The sequence below is a fragment of the Drosophila biarmipes genome, chromosome 3L, assembly GCF_025231255.1.
Source record: "Drosophila biarmipes strain raj3 chromosome 3L, RU_DBia_V1.1, whole genome shotgun sequence".
Classification (NCBI taxonomy): domain Eukaryota; kingdom Metazoa; phylum Arthropoda; class Insecta; order Diptera; family Drosophilidae; genus Drosophila; species Drosophila biarmipes.
This window is the reverse complement of record NC_066613.1, coordinates 11,616,187-11,634,655: the sequence shown is the minus strand read 5'-3', so window position 1 is coordinate 11,634,655 and position 18,469 is coordinate 11,616,187. Positions and strand designations below refer to the sequence as shown.

Below are 18,469 nucleotides of genomic sequence, written 5' to 3'. Positions count from 1 at the left end.
CTCCTTAAGCTCATTTAATTAATATTCATCCAACAAGTTTGTTTTTTCGGCCCGGCAAGGCGAAGCTGGGGGAAACTGGGCAAAATGAGGAGAAGCGGAAGCAATAGGACCCAGAGCCCTCTTATGGCAATCTCGGACTTCCGCTCAATGGTTTTTGTTTTCTTTCTCTGCAATTTCTTTTACTTTCTTTTTTTTTGGCCAGCGAAGTAAACACAAACAGGCCGAGGGAGTGAGATGGAGAGAGATAGCGAAATGGAGCAAAAACGCAGCAGTTCAAGGAAGTAATTATGGTTTATCCAAAGGGACAGATAGTGGAAGATGGATGAAGGAGCTCGGCAGGCGCAGGCCGGCTCGCTCTGCTCATAACATCAAACTACAACTTTGTGGGGCCAATGGGAAAAAATGAAATTAAAAAAGGGCGCCAAGAAAAAATTAAGGGGCGGGAAGACTGGCGGAAACTAGGGCACACAGAATGAATTAACAGCACGTAATGGTTGTTTAATAACTAAAAACTATATTATTAGTGTTCAACCTTCTATTACTTCTTTGAAATTTTAAAAATAAATTTTTCGGTATTTGCAATGATTTATCTGATTGCAAAACTAAGTGTCATTTGGTCAATCGATTTTCATTTTATGATTTTTGGTGAAAGTGTTCCACACCATAATTAAAATATACCTTTTAGGAATATTTACGGCTTAGTCACAGGAACTAGAGAAAACCATTTCGCCAGCCATAGTTTATAATATCCCTAAAAGTTGCCTGCTTCCTATTAACTACAACTTCTTATAATAATTTCAAAACTTTCCCTTACAGCATTTCCCATAACCGGAAGTTGTAATTTTCCTGCAAACACTGTAGCAGCTGAGGCAGCAAAAGAAAAGTCAGAGGCAGGAGCAGGAGCAGAAAAACAGCAGCGATGCCGGCGACAGAGACGAATGAATCAAGTTGTTGAGGATAGGACAGACAACATAATTGTCTTTTGGAGTCCTTCTAACTAACTAACAAACAACAAGAATAACTGGGGTGGAGGATCGACGGAGGCCAGAAAGAAAAGCAACTGAAAATGACATGATGAAAAATAAATAAACAAATAAAGTTTACTTCCTTTGGCGGGGCTCTGGATGGGCTCCACCCGATCTCCCCCCGATTTCCAGTTGCCTGGTTTATCCAGAGCATTTATCGTGGGCCAAGTGCAATTCCTTGTAGTTTCAACTCGAGTTCAATTCTGTTTGCTTTTGCGTTTCGTTTTCCCCATCTTTCCTCCTTTCGCTTTGTCTTGCGATTTGCGCCGCGCAAAAATTTCCCTCACTTTGATTTGGTTTTTCCGCCAACTGAGGGAGCTCACCCAACCACCACCCCCTTTCTTTTAACAAAAGTTTTCGCTGGAGAGGAAAATAAATTGCAGTGCAAGGAATTTTACGCTGTTTGCCGCGAAATTGATGGGGAATTGATTTGAAAGCAAATACATAAATAGTTGCAAGTAGAAGCAGTTCGTCCCGCACATCGCCGCCCGCGCTTTTCGCTTCGACAATGGCATAAATCTTCGGGGAATCGCCTGAGACTGAGAAATTGGTCGGGAATGCGGAAAATGCGGGCGGAAAATGCGATTGTTGTGTTCCGTCGCCTGTTGTGCCGCTGACTTCTGAGTTGACAGCGCGATGTTGAGAAATTGCTGTCCTGCCGCGGATGTATTTGTGGGAATTTGTTTTGCCAGTCGATTGCATTAGTCAGGGCTTCGGAAGTGGAGTTAGAACAGAGTTACGGAGATGTCACTAAGATACAGATACGAAAAAACCTAACTCTAACTAACAATTTCTTAGGAATGGTCTTTAAGGTTTTAATTAAAATAAATATATTATGATTTTAAGGCTTGACTGCCTCAACTTGACTGTAATCATCTTCACTGGTTTTTCGATAAGTTGATCACCCATTTCTGGGTCAAATCTCGAGCACTCCTTGGCCTGGCTCATCAAAATTCAAAACATTTACCATGCCTAACGACATGTTTTCCCTCCTGCAGGAAAATGCAAACACATTGCCCATAGCTGCAGTGATGTGTAGTTAATCCCCGCTCAATGGGTTTCCTAATTTAATGCGCCTTTCATCTGCCATTCAGCTCCGTGCTCCATTCAGTACAGTGCGACTCATAATGGCTCAAATCCCATTTGCTATTTGCACAAATGGCATGATCGATGATGCATTTGTAAGCGATACCAATTGATGGGTTATTTGTTGCATGCGCCCTCTATTCAGCGGAGCTCAGCCGGCCTTACGGCGACGAAACGCAGCTTCATCCATTTGACATGGCCGACTGTGACTGTCTGCCTGTGTGCGCCATTCATTTTGCATTGCTGCCACTTGGCAAAATTGACTTAACTCTCGAGCAGCAACAATTTCCTGGGCCAACAAAGCTGCCGAGAGTCTGCATCGAAATGCGAAATGCAACCGCAATCCAAGACCGTGCTCCTTGGATTTCAGCCTGGAATTCTGCAGGTGCTCGGCGCACCTGAAAACCGCAACGCATACTTTTGCACGCTCGCAGGCCCACATTGAATGTGTAGTGAAATGTATTTTGGTTATGGGTTTTTTACGGACTCAAGATACACATATACTCGTACATGTGCCGCACTCAACATATTTACTCACCGACTCAATGGCCTTCTCCAGCCGGAAGATCTCCTCCTGGAGCAGGTGTAGGGTGCCAGTTTTTCCGCGATGCCTGGCGAAGGCGGCGGCACAGGCGCTGTGAATGCTGTTCACCCAGTTCTCCAGCTCCACCTGCGGATGTTAAAGAGGAAACATTGTAGCAAATTGCAGACCGAAAGCACCGCAAGCAATTTGACGTGGCTCCCCAGCGCCAAACGTCGAACTTGTCCCCCAAACCAGGGCCCTCCCAGGGCAACTATCTAACCATCCAACCATCCGACCATGCAGCACCCAGAACCCATTTCATCCCCGCTCATCGCTGGCTATCAGTTATGCAAATTTAATGACAAATCACGTTGGGCCACGACGAGAGTTGGCAACAGGAACAGGACGAACAGGACGAGGGGCACGAGGGCCGTGCTGAACGTATGCCTTTGAGACATGTAACAGTTTAGGGCTGCCGCAAGGATGCTGCTGCCACTGCAGCTGTTCAAGGCAATCTGCCAGTTGGCAGTCAGTCAACGCCACCTCAATCATGGCTCACACTTTAAGCCTCCCCGGCCCTAGCCCCCTATTCTCACACCCTCTCTCTCATAAATATCCCTCACTTTCTCTGTCTCTATCTCTCTAAAGGACTTTTGCAGGTTGCGTCAGTCAGCGCCTTGCCAGCGTCCTCGTCCGTGTCCATGTCCATGTCCATGTCCTCGTCCTCGTCCCGTATCTGCATCTGCATCTATGCACACTTGCAAAATTATATGCCTTAAAAGTTTTTTAAAAAATATGCCCTAGTTATGGCTTTTGGAAGAACTAGTAAGTAGTTTCTAAATATTTAGAAAACCATTTAAAACTACCAAAAACATAAAACAGACTTCTGTTTTAAAATATGCATAAGCCCTCACAAAACGAAGGTAAGAGGAAACTATTTTACAAATCACAAAGGGATTACCTACGATAAAAAACTACAAGTTTTGTCTGGAATAGAAGGCAAACAATTCAGTGTATTTAAAACCATATAAAATAGTATTTACTTATGTAAATAGTAATCATTCTTTATTCCAAAATAAGTATTTGATAAACCCGAATTGTGCAATCGATTATATTTTTTGTGGTCCTCAAAGATTAGGGTTATGATCTAGTTGACCTGGAAATATAATGTGTACTTGGACAAGGAAACCCAATCCAAATTACCAAATTTGAATTTTTATTAGAATGACTTTATAGATTTCTGCATTTCTTAGAGTGCATCTCCGACTGTGGTTTCTTTATGGCATACATTTCAGCCAGCCTGGCGATTATGAGAGAGCAGGGCGACTCGGACCCGCGAGCGCTGAACTCGCCTTCGCCTGCCCGCTCGCATATCCTTGCATATCCTTGTGCAAACAAATTTGCGCTGCCATCTTTCTATGCTCCGACTTCGGACGCGGCAAGGCCAGTCTTTCAAAGCTTCCTTGAAGGACTTCCCTTGGATATTGACTGCTCGAAATGAGAGCGAGCATATCCTGGGGCACTTTTTCGCTTTTTTTCCTTTTTATCCACCCAACCCAACTCAAGTCAAGCCATGCCAGGCCACCCAAGCCAACCCAGCGCTGTAATAAAGATACTCACCTGACAGGGCGCCTGGAAGAGATAGGCATCGCCGAACGCCGTGCTCAGACAGAAGATGTAGTCGCGCTTGGGATGCTCGGGTATCGGTTGCATAATTGCACCGTCCACGATAATCAAGTGCTTGGGCGCCGCCTCCACGCTCCGGCCCTCCCGGGAATCGCACGGATAGAAGAGCAGCGTGGTGCCCTTCAGGCACACCCAGTAGCCCTTCCAGCCCCTCTTTCTGGCCAGCTCGATCTGGTGCTTCTTGCGTAGTAACCATTTCTTTACCGATAGGAAGCTGCAAGCAAACATTTCGATGGGGTTCGGTTCGGTTAGTGGGGGTGGAACACTGGGGAGTGGGGTGGAGGGTGGAGGGCCGTAATCCCTGGGAAAACTTCAACAGCTTCGCCATCAACCCATTAACCTTCGGAGCTAATCAAGATACGGCGTTGGGACGGGGCATGTCCTGCTTACATAAGTCTTCAAGAGGTTTATCATAACAGAGTGGGAAAATTACCAAAAAGGGGTCGAAACCTGCAATACCCTATCCTAGTTCATGATATTAAATTAAATAACCCAGTGAGTCTAGTTCTGATTGAGAATTAAATGATAGATACTAAGGTAACAGGATCTTCTTAGTTCATTTTTAAGCACAAAACAAAGCTATTTAACCCCTTGAATCTTGATTTCATCCCCTTTACAGCTAGAACTGTGCATTTTTGTATCATATGAAATAGGGTCCTCATAAATACAACCAAAAGACCATCAAACCCATGGTCACGTTCGAAAAGACATTATTGTATTGACCTGGCTGCTAATGCGAATCAAGATTAAATAAAAGTTATGGGCTTACCATAATCCCGCTGCAGTGCTTAGCACACGTGTATGCTCCCAACTTTGATACCCTCTATACGGACATAATAACGTTAGTCCCCAGCCACTGCTTTCTCCACCTCCGACCAACCCTTAATCACTGTGAAATTATGTTCCTCGAGGAGCCTCCCCATAGGCCGCCCTGCTGGTGTTATTTATGATGACTTGTTGGACGTGAGCGGGCTTCCGCAGAATCCGAGGAACACCCACTCCAGGTCTAGCTGCCAGATTACATCTACCGGCGGCATAAATTCCCAGATTCCCAGGATGGGCAGATGCGGCTACTTACCCGGCTTTGCGAACAGCTCCCGTGCAGTTGAAGGAGGATGCAGCGGTGCCAGTGGCCTTTGCTTTGTATGGTGACGCCATGACACTTTCGCCATCATCTTCATCCGAAACGGCGGTAGTTAGGCTCATTCGATCATCGTCCGAAATCTGCAATCAGAAATAGCACAGGCGTTGAGAGACAAGAATCTGGCAAGCAGGCAGACAGTCAATTTAATTAAGGTGCCTGGGCAACACGTGCGGGGTTTCGCTTGCCGGCGATAAAATTCAATAAATCGAAGGGGAAATAATTGAAATAATTAAGTCATAATTAGCTGGCAGCAGGGCGGGATGGTATCCACTGGTAAGCCCCTCGCACGAAGCCATTTGAAACCAATAATGGCCAGGTTGCTGTTGCTGCTGTGACGTTGCCGCCGTGCTGTTGTCAGTGCCGACAGCAACATTTGTTACGTATGTCGTCGATAAAGCAATTTGTCTTCTCTTCTCGCCTGCATTTTTAGCAGGGGCTAGGGCTCGTGGTGGCAGTCGTCGGATGGGGGAAAACGGACCGACAGATAGAGATAGGGCAGGGCCCAGACAACAATTGACAAAATGGCTGGCAGAATCGCTGGCGGAGAAGGGAAATAAATGGCGAAAGCCAAACTGTTACCTGGCAATGTTATTTCATCAAAGGCCGGGTCGCCCTTCCGACCGACTCACCAACAGACCGACTGACTCTGTGACTGACTGACTGAATGTTTGCCTATGGCCCGCCTGGCCATCACCATCTACCATCGCCCAGCTTCCTTCCGCTGCTCTGCAGGAAGAGCACGAGGACGAGGACGAGTTGGAGACTTTCGGTCCATGTGGGAATTCAAGCCATGACCAAAGTCGATGGCTCTGTTCGGGATACGTGTCCCGCGTGGCAATAAAAATTGGTTTGCCCATTCATTCGTTTCAATGGAGAAGGTGGGCCACGCCCCTCGCCCCTCGCCCATCTGCCCAACTGTCGCTCACTTGCTTTTCATGCCATTTTTATTTGAGTTCCCAAGGAAATCAATTTACAATGTGTTTATTCGTTTCGTCCCTCCTTCCTGTGAGGGGGGCCCATGGTCCAGGACTCAGGAACCAGTCCCTCGGTTACTACGATACTCCGGCCTGTCAGCCAGTCAGTCAGTGGCCCCACCTTCTGCTTACGTTTTTTGGCAATTTTCAAACATTTTTGCTCATATGCATGTTTTACAAGTTATTTATTTGACTGCCTCCTCTTACTGTTCTCCCCTTCCAGAGGGGCCGGGTCGGGTTTGATGTTTGCCTAAAGAGGGGGCGGACAAGTGGAAGTCCCACCCGTGGCGCAGTGCCGTCGTCTTTTGCCAGTTGGGGTCATGTGTACTTAACCCACAACAGCGTCGAGTTCGAGCGGAGCGACCAAGTTTAATCAAATTTTATATTAATCGAAGAGCAGTGCAAAGGCATGCAAATAACCGAAGGAGCCCAACCTGAGACGTGGCTTGCTTAGCGACCGACGAGGGGGTTCTCTCCCTCGATGATGGCCAGGGAGCGGAGGGCTCAGATCAAAGCGGTTACAAGCTGAGCAGGACCAAGTGGGAGGGTATGGGATGGTATGGGACCCGCTTACCCACCGCCCCCAATCGATATCTGTGCGTGTCACTTTAAGTGGCTCGAAGAGTCGGTCGAAAATTTAAAAGGAAACTTCGAAAACACTCCCGCACGCCGGCAGTCCTCCAAAAAGAAATAGTTTCCGCTTGCTCAATGAAGTTTTCCATGAAATCATCAAGCCGAGCGGAAGCTGTCGAGTGGAAGTGTTTCAGGATGGGGCGGGCAATTGAAATGTGGGTGGATGGCTCAGCCTCCAGGCCCACTCCATATACCACTCGCATTTGAGCAATGACCCAGTGAAAAATATGAAGGTGATTCAAAGAGGTTGCCTGCCATTTAATGATTCAACTAGCCCTGTAAAAAATCCAGTAAGACCTAGGCACCTTTCTCCTAATCTAATTTTGAGATTTTAAGGGCTGCCCCCTTTTAGCTACCCTTTTACAGCAGATTACTACGCATTTGGCATTCCTGCTGGTCATCCCCGGGGAGATTGGCCCGAGTCCAAAGAGTTTGTCAAATGATTCATGAATTTTTAATTGGCCCAAAAGTGGCAGCAGGCAGTACATACGTCTGTGTCCTGTTTCTTGAATTTCATCAGCCAGGAACCGAGTCCCTGAAACTGACAATGGGATTTCAGCTCTGGGCAGGCGGGGCTGTCCGGGGCTGACGAGGGCCGTTCCCGGCCCTGCCCCATCCGAGCTCGAAACTCACACGAATGGCTGAAAGCGCTCACATGGGTAAGCCTAAATGGGCAACCCAAAACACGAACACGAATGCGAACATGGCCAAACAGCAATCACACAAAAGATTAAATGCCAGCCAGTCGGGGCTTTCCTGGTGCCTCGACCCTCTGCCACTTGGCCCACCTGATTACTTTGGGGCCTAATACGCCATATCTCAGCATCGGTGCAAAATCAAAATTCAATTTACGCACAGACGAGCCCGCCCACTTAGGCGCGGTGATGGGCGCCACACACATGCGAACGCATATGCCCACATCCCTGAGCCAGGTGCTTTCGTTACGATTTCTAATCAAGAATTGATTGTGATCCCTTGGTGCGGCTGTCGTTCACGTTTCAGCCATAATTATCAATGACTTTTGAATGTCAAATGTGGACGAGATGAGCTCGGGGATGCCATGTCATTGGCGCGGCCATTGTCACCGCTCCCAAACCTCTCCATCTTCGCGCGGATGGCGAAAATCTTTTCATATGTTGCTGTCAAAAATTACAATATTTGATAGAGTGTTTATGCAGGGGTTCGACCTCGCAGCTCGCAGGAAACCCATATAGATTTATTTTTATTGCCGTCGGAGGGGCGGGGTTGCGCAAGGTTAACCTGGCATTTCGGAGGGGAAAAGTTATTCGGTGGCTGTGGCACGTTTCTGGCATTGCTGCGATTAAGTAAGGCATTAAAGAAGTTCTCGTTGCCGGCGCAAATGTTGTTAGCCAAACGGAATTGATTCAAAGGCCAAATCTGCCGGGTTGAGATAGATAGGTAGATGGGGTAGGGGCCAAAAAGATACAGACGAGATCCGTCAGCTTCGTTCCTCTGCTGACTTGTAAAGTCTCGTCTTCTTTTTCGCTTCTCACAGTCAAATTGCTGCATTGCAATGCGAAAATCAATTTGGAATTATCCCTCAGCTCATTTCATTTGGCTGTGGGCGGGCGGTAAACCTGCAATGTCATTCCGATTTGATTAAATATTCCAGCCAGCGACGAGCTGAGCGCCCCACCTAATTGGCTGAAGGTGAAACTGTTTAGCATTGAATCAATCAAAATTAACAAGCGACTCGAGGCCCGAGCAACCTTGGGAATGGTCGCTTGTGGTGGGTGGTGTGCACTAATCACGGCAGATGGGACATTTAGGTATTCAGATCGTGTGGACGGGTAACAAGCGTTAATTAGACCAACGGAGCAGGGCAAAACTCAGAGATACGCCACCTTTAATCCAGCCGAATCCTCCATCCCTTCGCACTCGGCTTCCCACTCCCTTTATCGCTGATCTGGCCATTAATTAATATGCAGACCCATTCAGCTGATAAGCCAACTGAATCCCTCCATTCAAGCTCACTCATTTGAATATGTGTGTTCTCGGTACTCGAGTGAGCTGCATGTAAAACCCTTGACCAATGTATCTATTTGCTTGTTAAGCTAACCATACCAAGCCGAACGAAACTACCGGGATGCAGGGTAAACACAGGGAACGTCGTGTTTCCAATGAAGTCTGAAGTTGTTACTCACATTTAGAGGCAATCTATCAGTGCATAGAATACCTTATCTACCTATTTTCAGATGCTCCCGGCGCTCGGTCCCATTTTTCCGGCCACGCCCACTCGCACTCTCTCTCGCTTTCTCTCGCTCCTATTTCCCATCGGCTCTTTCGGACAAATGGCCTTTTATCACTTTGAAGCCGTTTGATTCATGCGTATTGCAATCAATGCCATTCATTACCGAAAAACTAAATACAAGTACCAGTTTTTCCCACCCCCGTTGCCCATTTACACCCTCCCATTTGTCCGTGTGCTAAGAGCTTTTCTCGAACGCCATGGGTGAGGGTCCGGGTTCGGGTTCATTCCGAGGGGGGCTAATGCTCTAATTTATTGCTCCTTTGTGGAGCCAGAAAAGGAGCCCAGCAGCAGCTCGAGCGTGAAAAGGATGCTTTGGCTTTGATCAACGTTGTGTTAGGCGGCCCAAAATGAATTTGTACCAGACAGACAATACACTTAACTGGAGGAATTCGCGGTGGGGTGGGTGCGACTGTGACCGGGACCATGAGTATGAGTTGGTCCCTGTTTTGTGCCAGGGCGACATTTTCTCACGCGATGCTCATTCAGTTCCACGGCAGCGAAAGTTCAAAGCACGCCTGACAAATGTATCCAACGATTCAGATAATGTATAGCCAGGCTAGCAGAATTCAAATAGGACTTTCTAAATGAGCCACCTGCATTTAAAAAAAATATATATTTGCCAAAAATTATATATCGCAATAAACATTACATTGAATATTACCCAACGAAGTTCAACCCTTTCTTTTAGGCAGGACTGCATCATTGCGAAATAAGTTTGTCGGGTTAAGTTTGTTCGGAAACTTACATTTGATTTCTGATTTTGGTGATTATACTTTTTTGAGCAAGTAGTTCCATTTGAAAATTTTCTTTAGTCAAAAAAAATGTACTATGTGTTAAGATACTAAATTATTCCGGAACAGCTATTTAACTTAATGATAAACGTTAACATAAGATTGTGAAATTGGTCCTAACAGCTGTTAAAAACTTTATAAAACAGTTTAATAATAAACCTTTTGTGTTTTATTAAAGCGTATCTGTTGAAACTATCTAAACTGTTTTAATTTAATTCAAATGAGGATAGTCCTTGAAAAGATAAAACACATAACAGATCCTCTATAAGATCACCCGTCCTACCTTGCGAAGGAACATTTCGTTGCATTGCTTGGCGGTGCTGCGCCAATGGCGATGGCGATAGCGGGAGTTGCCCAACTTGAGGGTGCCCTGGAGGTCGGCGGCCTCCTCGACGACCCTCCGGATGCACTGGTATCGCAGGCGGTTGCATCTGTGGATCGGCTGCATGGGCACCACCCCGTGCTCCGGCTCCGATTCCGCGCCGGAACGCACCTGATCCTCGTCGTCGTCCACCCAGGCACTCAGCACGCCCTCCACAAAGTTGTACAGCATCTGGATGTTGGCCTTCATGGGCGCCGAACCGGAGGGCACCTGGGCCTCCGTCTTGATGAGCTTCCGGTTCTGGCACACCTCCCGCAGGAGATTCTCGCCGAAGTGCACGGTTTTGTGGCGCCGTCGCCGGGAATTCAGCGAGGCGGCCGAGGCGGACTTCATCAGCTTGCCATTCGAGTGGTGCACATAGGCGGGCAGTGTTTGCACTAGTGTGGTTGTGGGCTCCAGCCAAGCGAGTCCGGGTGCTGCTCCTGCGCCCATGGCGACTCCTCCCCGGCTACCTAGCCCACCTCCACCTCCAGAACTGGCTGAATCTCCGCGCTGGAGCGTATTTGGCTGGGAATTGCTGCGATAGTGATGGTGCGGATGCGAGTGCGGTGGCGAGGGCAGTGGCTGCATCTCCAGGTCGTCCAGTGGCGCCGGCTCGATGTCGTCCAGTGTGGTGGGCGGCTGGGCCAACTGGGTGCGCAGGCGATTGAAGTCGGCGGCACAGCGAGGCAGTGAGTTGCACTTGGCGGCATTGAGGCATTTGCGATTCTGGCAGCTGAGAAGCGGTGCGCAGGATCGACAGTCGTGGCAGATGACCAGGCGGCGTTCCCCCATGGTTGCCACTGTTCCCGAGCCCAGAAGCCCGCCTCCTGTGGGTGGCGGCGGCGGAGGCGTGGCCGTTGTGGATGGTGTCGTCGGCACATCGGAGCCCAAGGCTCCAACCAGGTGGGCCGGCACCGCATGCAGCTGCACCTGGGCCAACTGCTGATGCCTGGCCAGATTCACCGAGCTCACCGACGACGTGATGCACTGCCGTGCCTGGCACTCCTGGTAGCGGCAATGGGGATCCGTGCAGATGGGCAGTAGTGGACAATCGGGATCCGTACAGGGTCCCGGTGAGGGAGAACGTGGTGCCCGCTCTGCACTCGAGGACTTGCGCTTGTGGCCACCGGAACGCTGGGCGGACATGTCGGAGACAGTGGCGGATCTTTGGGTCTGGTGGCGTCGGGAGCGCTCCTTCCGGCCGCTCGACTCCTTGGCCTTCGGTACATACTGATAGCGCTCCTTGTGCGGCTTGGCATACAGTCGTTCCAGGTGGGCGGTGTTCGATGATGAAACAGTTCCTGCTCCACCACTGCCCACCACCTCGCTGGCCGAGTGACGCAGTCTTCTCTCCCGGGAGCGCTCCTCCCTCCGCTGGCACAGGGGAGTATGCGACAGGGCACTGGGCACCGCATAGCCACTGGGAATGGTGACCCGCTCCGGCGGTTGACTTGGCGGCGGCTGCTTGCCCAGGGACTGCAGCTTGTGCAGCGGATAGGCTATCCAGTCGGCAGTGAGCTGCTGCTGCTCCTCCTCGCTGGCCGCTCCACTGTGACCCAGTGAGTGCCTCTTCCGGTGGCTGGTCTTCGACTGATCCTGGGCGTCCTCCTGGGAATTGGAACGTGGCTGGGCATCGCCACCACTGCCATTGCGGCGGTGGTGCGACCGACGGGACTTGCCCTTGTCGCCTCCACTGCTGCCCTGCATCTTGGTGAGCCACTCCACGATGTCGGTTTTCAGAAGTGAGAACTCACAGGGTCCGGAACTCTGGCGCGACAGGGGTTTCTTCAGCAGCTCCGACAGGGCCTTGGCATAGGCGGAACCCACCGCCTTGTCGGCATCCGAGGGCAATCTATCCCGATCTCGTTCCTTCTTGCGCGGCAGATGGTCCAGCAGCCAGTCGGGCAGTTCATCCTTCATGACTGTAATCTCGCTGGGACCCGAGGAGGTTCGCGCTGGCTGGATGGGACTGGCGGTCTTCTGCAGCTTCAGCCACTCCATGGTCTCCTCCCGCACCTGCCCACCCTCGGCGGAGCGGGCGGAGTGACGTTGCTGGGCGCGCCGATCGAACCACTCCAGTTGCTCGGGTGGCTGGCGCAGAGCACTCTTCGGCATGGTGGCCACTTCCTCGGCGCTCTTCTGCCTTCTGGGCGGCAACTGTGGTCTCTGTTCGATCCGCACATGGGCATGGCCACCGGAGGTGGGCTCTGTGAGGCGCACCGATCCCTTCCGGCGGATGCATTTCTGCTCCATGGTCTCCTCATCGCGAGCCCTCACTCTCCTGGTGATTTCGAAGATGTCGCCGTTGATCTGGTGATAGAACTTCTCCACCTCAACGCCCCGATCGAACTCCTCCTTCGCAGTGGGCTTGGCATGTGACCGCGAGGGGGGGCGTGGCGGGGGCGGCAGCTGGGAGCCCTCGTCCAGTTTCTTCTTCTTGTCATCACTCTCGTCGGAGGAGGCGTTGAGCAGGGCGCCAGAGCCCGCCGCCCCTCCATCCACCACCCAGCTTATCGAGCGCTCGCCACTGGTGTGGGCTCCTCCTGCGCCGGCTGCCTCTCCCTTTTGCAGCAATCTGTCCAGGCTGCCGTGATGGGTCTTGATGGTGGTGGCTGCCAGGCCGCCTGGACTCTCGCCCAGCGATTGCAGCCGGCACTGGGCATTGCAGATGCAAACGCCTGGGCGCTTTTTGCTGCCGAAGCGAAAGAGTTGGCTGGCCAACTGGGAGACATTCTCGCCGAGGCCGAGGCCCAGGCCACCACCACTGGAACCACCACCTCCTCCGCCAGCGGCGGCTCCACCCGCATCCCTTCCCGAGGCCGTTGTTGCCGATGTCAGGCGTCCTCCTGGATGCGCCACTGGTGTGATGTCGACGATCACGCAACAGCAGTGCAGCGAGAAGGTCTTCTTGGGATCGCCGTCGCTGCTGCAGTCCGCCCCGCCACTACTTCCGTTTCCGGTTCCGCTGCCGCTGCCGCTCCCGTTTCCGTGACCTCCTGCTGCCCCCCCGCCACCACCGCCAGCAGGATGATCTCCCGCAGGACCACCAGCTGCTCCAGCACCGGCACCACCACCACTGCCGCTAAGAGATGGCGGTGCACCACCGACCGCACCACTATTGCCGCTGTGATCGACGCTGTGATCGCCGCGCTCGCTGCTGTTGCCTTGTTGGGCGGCCAGAATGAATCTCAATCACAGCGGCGCAGCAACGGGAGCGATGATGTCCTGTTCGTCCTTGATGTTGCTGGTCTCTGCTCCCTCTCCTCGGTGGCCCGTGCGAGCGGCGCTAGTCCGCCATTTGGATACTCTGGACGCTCGGCACTTTGCACTTTTCACCGGACACTCTGGCACTGCGGGCACTCACTTTGGCCTCAACTATTTAGTGCTGATTATTATTCATTTGATTAATTAAACTAAAAGCTCATTTTGCGGCGCAGTCATTTATTACACCGGCAGCAGGGGTTTTTTTCGGTTTTCGTTTTTCGATTTTCGCTTTTCGTTTTTCGTTTCTCGGTTGCTTTGGTAATTTATCTCACACGCGTCGCACACATTTATCTATAATTAATTATTTTTACTTGTTGCCAGCAAGCGAGTGGCAAAAAAGAAATCACTTGGCTTGTTAGTGTGTATCTGTGTGTGTATCCGTGTTGTGCACATATTTATTCGAGGATTTATTTAATTATATTTGTTTTGCTCTATAAATCACAAAGCAGTTTGCCCGGCATTCCCCTAACTTTTTGCTGTTTGTTCTCGCTTTTGCAGTGCCCGAATTTAAATTGACTACAATAGGGGGAAAATCTTTTATTTTCCGACTAATAGTGCATGTAATCTGGTGAATTTCAATTAAATAAATTCAAGTCAATTCGAGCACTGAATAGATTTTAATCCGGTTATTAATTAAACTAAGCTGTGTTACGGCCCCTGTATTAGGACAAAGTTTGAAAGAATGAATAATAATTTACGAAAATAATTTTCTGAAAGGATTTACAGAGTTTAAAAACAATTGTTAAGCCTTCTCAGTACTTTGCTTTTAATTTGCGAGACGTCAGATGTTTCTAAAACAGACGTATGAAGAATGCTGTATGCGAAAATAATCCCTGGGAAATACCCCCTATATGTGTGTCTAGGCGTAGGCTCTTTAATTAGCATATTTAAAGGCTAAAAAAACAATGTTTCATGCACGTACATGTGTGAGACCCTTTTTTACTTCAGGCCAAATGCTGTGGGCCCCTCACTGCCACGAGCTTTCTTCGGTGTTATTTTAAAGTTGCTCTGCGAAAAGTTTTTGCAACTCGTGCGCAAATATTTTGTTTGTTATATTGCTAGCATAAATTTGTTGGCTATCTGCACAGACACTCGGAAAGTGCGAGGGGCATATATTTATAAGCGCATACATAAATACTTTCGGGCTGGCAGCAAATGCATAAATTTCATGTCTACATCTGCACGGAGATATGACTCGGGAACTGCTGTTCCACTGGCTCTACGGCTCCACAGCTCCACAGCTCTGCGCTCAACGGTCATGTTTGTGTTTATGCAAAGGAGTTTGCCAAAGTTTTTTCTTCTCCTTTCGTTTCGTTTCGGCTGCTGCCAAAAAGTTTGCTTGTTAAGTGAAAGGATTATATGATCCAGTGGCAGGGGCAGCGGGAGGGGGGAGGGGGGAGGGGGTGAAAACTTAAAAATACACAGCCGAATAAAACAACAAAACTTTTCCTATTTTTATGTTGTGAGCTAGCTGCAGCACCTAGAAGAAATCCCATACACAACAACTTGCCACAAAACTTGAGTTGTGTTGATAGTTTTTATAGCCTACTTTTCTGGGCCGCATGAACAATGCTAAATTTGGGGGGTTCTTCGTGGGGTGGGGTTTCCCTGGGCAGGTTTCCCTGGGCTTGAGAGTTGCGAATTAGTGTCTTAGGGGGCCAAAGCAAAAGTTTTTGGCCAGCTTGTCCCGTTTAGATTAGAGCCGTCGATAAGTTTCAAGTTTGCCACATTTGCCATGTGTTTAGTTGCCAACAGCAGGGTGTGCGTGTGCGGGTGTGCGCGTGTGTGTGTGGCCAGGCTCAACTAGTTGGCAACTTGGGAAATGGGAAAACAAGGAGGGCCACGGCAGGCTGCCCCCCTCGTGGCTTAAGCCACCACTTGAAAAGGTGCTTGGGCGCATTTGTTTAGCGATTTTCGCTTGATTCGGCCAATAAAGTTAATTTCTTTCTACCCCAGAAGAGGAAAACTTTTCGCCACCTCCCCCCACTAGCGTGTTAAATGACATTTTTATATCGTTCCGATTGTTGTTTCTTTGGCCGGTAAACTTTCCCGAATTGCCAGGAACCCTGGCCCAACTCAAAAATTTCCCTAGCACGCGAGGGAGTCTGCGAGTCCCTAAACAAGTAAAGATGGGATCAGTGAGATAGTAATTTGGCCAGCCAAACAGGTAGCAAAGCTCCTCAATCTCGGCTTGGGCTATTTAAAAAGTTGCTCTGGCCCGGCAGCAAATCCACTCGAAGGAGGTTTATGGTCCTTACGGCAGGATGTGGCTCGGATAAATTAGATTTCCCTTAATGCATGGCCAGCCACAGGCTTTTCGGCCCCATATCGCTGACTATCTCTCGCACTGGGTGTGGGCGAGTTATTTACTTTTAGTCCAAATTATTTTTAATAGATTTATCCACATCAACGGGGCCCTTAATGCGTTTAACACACACGCACACGGCCAGCGGGACGAAGGACCTGTATCCATAAATATAAATGCGTTTAATGGTTGGTAAGGACAAACAACAACAAAATGCGCCACACCAAGTGCGCTCGCTCCCGCTCTTCGGGCCATCTATCTCTCTCTTTTTATCTCAGAGTATCTGTGTGCGTGCGTGTGTCTGTGTGAACTTCGACAGGCATGACGTTGATAATATCCTTGCACATGATGACGTTGCTGCTGCTGCTTCTTTCGCTCGCTTATCCTTGCAGCAGAAGGCGCAGCCTTTCAATATGCCACCAGCACCGTCGCACTGGCTGTTATTATTGTTGTTTTTGTTTTGTGCCTCTTTTCTTTTTTGCCAGTTGTATTCGCATCTTGTTGATATTTTATTAGCCCGACTTTTGTGGGCCAAAGCAGCACGCAAAAAACAAAACACACCGCACACACACTGTCGTCGGCTCGATTCGCTGGAAAAGTTTTCCTTTATTTTTCCATCTCGCCTTATAGCATTTGTGTTATTCTTTTTCCGTTCGATGGCGATTTAAATTTTCGCCCGCGTGCTAAAAATATCTGGGCAATGTATATGCACGTCTATATGTATTTGCACAGGGACAAAGGCGAGAGGGAAGCAAAACAAGTCCGCAATATAACATGGAATCTCGACACGACTCGAATCTCTGGCGCGTTTCAAGTTTTTCCACTTTTTTCCATTTTTTTTAGCGAGTTTTTCCTTTTTGCCTTGTTTTTGTTGTGCCCCCAAATGTCGGTGTGTGTGTGTGTGTGTGTGTTTGGGTGCTGCCGCTGTGTTGGTAAATATGTGTTAAGTGCGTTGGTATTTGCCTGTACCCTTGTAGCCCCTATAACGCACCCAGCCCCCTGCCACATTGCCCTGCGCCCCGCGCGAATCCTTCACAGCTGCTCTGGCATTTTTCAACACTTTTTTCTGTTATTGTTGTTGGGCGGGATTTTCATTTGGTGCGCCAGGCTTGCAACTTGTTAATTTGACTTTAATGCCTGGCCCGACAATCGAAATTTTCGTTTGATTTTCCCCGCTGCCTACTCTCCACTTTCCTGCCCAGTTTTACTATTTGCCTTGCCTCGTTTTTTTCTGCGCTTAACTTGTGTGCTAAATTATATGGTCTATGGTCTGCGTCAATTTCAGCGCTGCGTGTGCTAGTCCTTCTGTCGACGCGAGTGTTGGTGTATCTATGTGCTCTTGATTCGGTGTCTGCGAGTGTGTGTGTGTGTGTGAGTGTTTGTGTGTTGCTGTTTTGTAATTTGATTTCTTTTTTGCCGCCCGCCTCCCGCTGAGGCATCAGCAGCAGCAGCAGCCTCAGCTTCTGCTCCAGAGCATCGGGGCATCGGGAGCATAGCTCCAGCCTGAGCCGGAGCTTCAGTTTCAGTTTCACTGCCTCTGCCTGCGACGACGACGATGATGCGATGAGGCTGCTGACGCACTTTTCTCGGATTTTTCCCTGCCTTGGCTGCCCCGCTTTCGATTTGGTTTCATGCGTTCGATTCGATGCGATTCGAAGCGATTCGATTCGCTGCGATTTCACTTGGCGGCACACACGAGCTGGGATTTATGATTTATTTTTGCCCAGTTTTCGCGGAGGACGAGCGGACGAGCGGACCTGCGGACTTGTGGAGAACTAGTGGCCGACAGAGCCTGACTATTGCGTTCGCGTTACAAAATGGCGTTACACACGGCTGCTGGAGAGCGCTACCAAGCACAGCTCGCGACGACGTTCCCGTTCTGACTGACTTTTCACCACAAAGGATGTGGATGTGCCAGCCAGTCAGCCAGCGGGCCGGAGCAGCAGGACCTGCTCTCTCTCCGCCTCTCCCGCTCTCTCTTTCCGCGAGCTTCCAGCAGCGCTGCGACTGCTCTGCTCGCCCCATTTCGTGTAGAGACACACGCACACGAACAAGCGCTAGGGATTCGGGTCGCGAAAAGCTTCGGCTGCGCTGCCTCGGCTCCCGAACGGCGGCTCGGCTGTTCCAGTGAAATTGTTTATAACAGTTCTGGCCGCACACATTCCGTTGGTGGTTGTGTTTTTGGCTCTCGGGTCGCGGGCTTCGCCTTTATTTACGTAATCAGCGAAAATCAGCAAAGCTCCCCGAGCAGCATCCTTGCGCTCTTCGGCTCTCCCGCCTGTCACATGGTTGGGCAAGGTGAAAAGCTGCGGCCAAAGCTTGCGTTCTCTTAGAGGATGCCCAAGAGTGTATTTGCTCGCTGCCCTAAGAGAGATACCCACGAAATCCCTGTGAACCCAGTA

General features: G+C 49.7%; 1 protein-coding gene across 10 annotated transcripts in view; it reads right to left on the bottom strand.

The window, feature by feature from the left end:
* Positions 1-18,469, bottom strand: part of LOC108028240 (protein still life, isoform SIF type 1) — an 84,370-nt gene that overhangs the window by 42,698 nt on the left and 23,203 nt on the right. For 5 of the 10 annotated variants that reach the window (XM_017099918.3, XM_017099919.3, XM_017099916.3 and 2 more), the window contains 3 exons: positions 5,399-5,544; positions 4,255-4,534; positions 2,650-2,781 (listed from right to left, as the gene is read on the bottom strand). In XM_017099918.3, coding sequence (XP_016955407.1) covers positions 2,650-2,781; positions 4,255-4,534; positions 5,399-5,544 — 558 coding nt within the window. Of the gene's footprint in view, positions 1-2,649; positions 2,782-4,254; positions 4,535-5,398; positions 5,545-10,417; positions 14,054-17,648; positions 17,957-18,469 lie in introns of those variants that run through there. The other 5 variants (XM_017099912.3, XM_017099915.3, XM_017099913.3 and 2 more) reach the window with 2 other exon arrangements.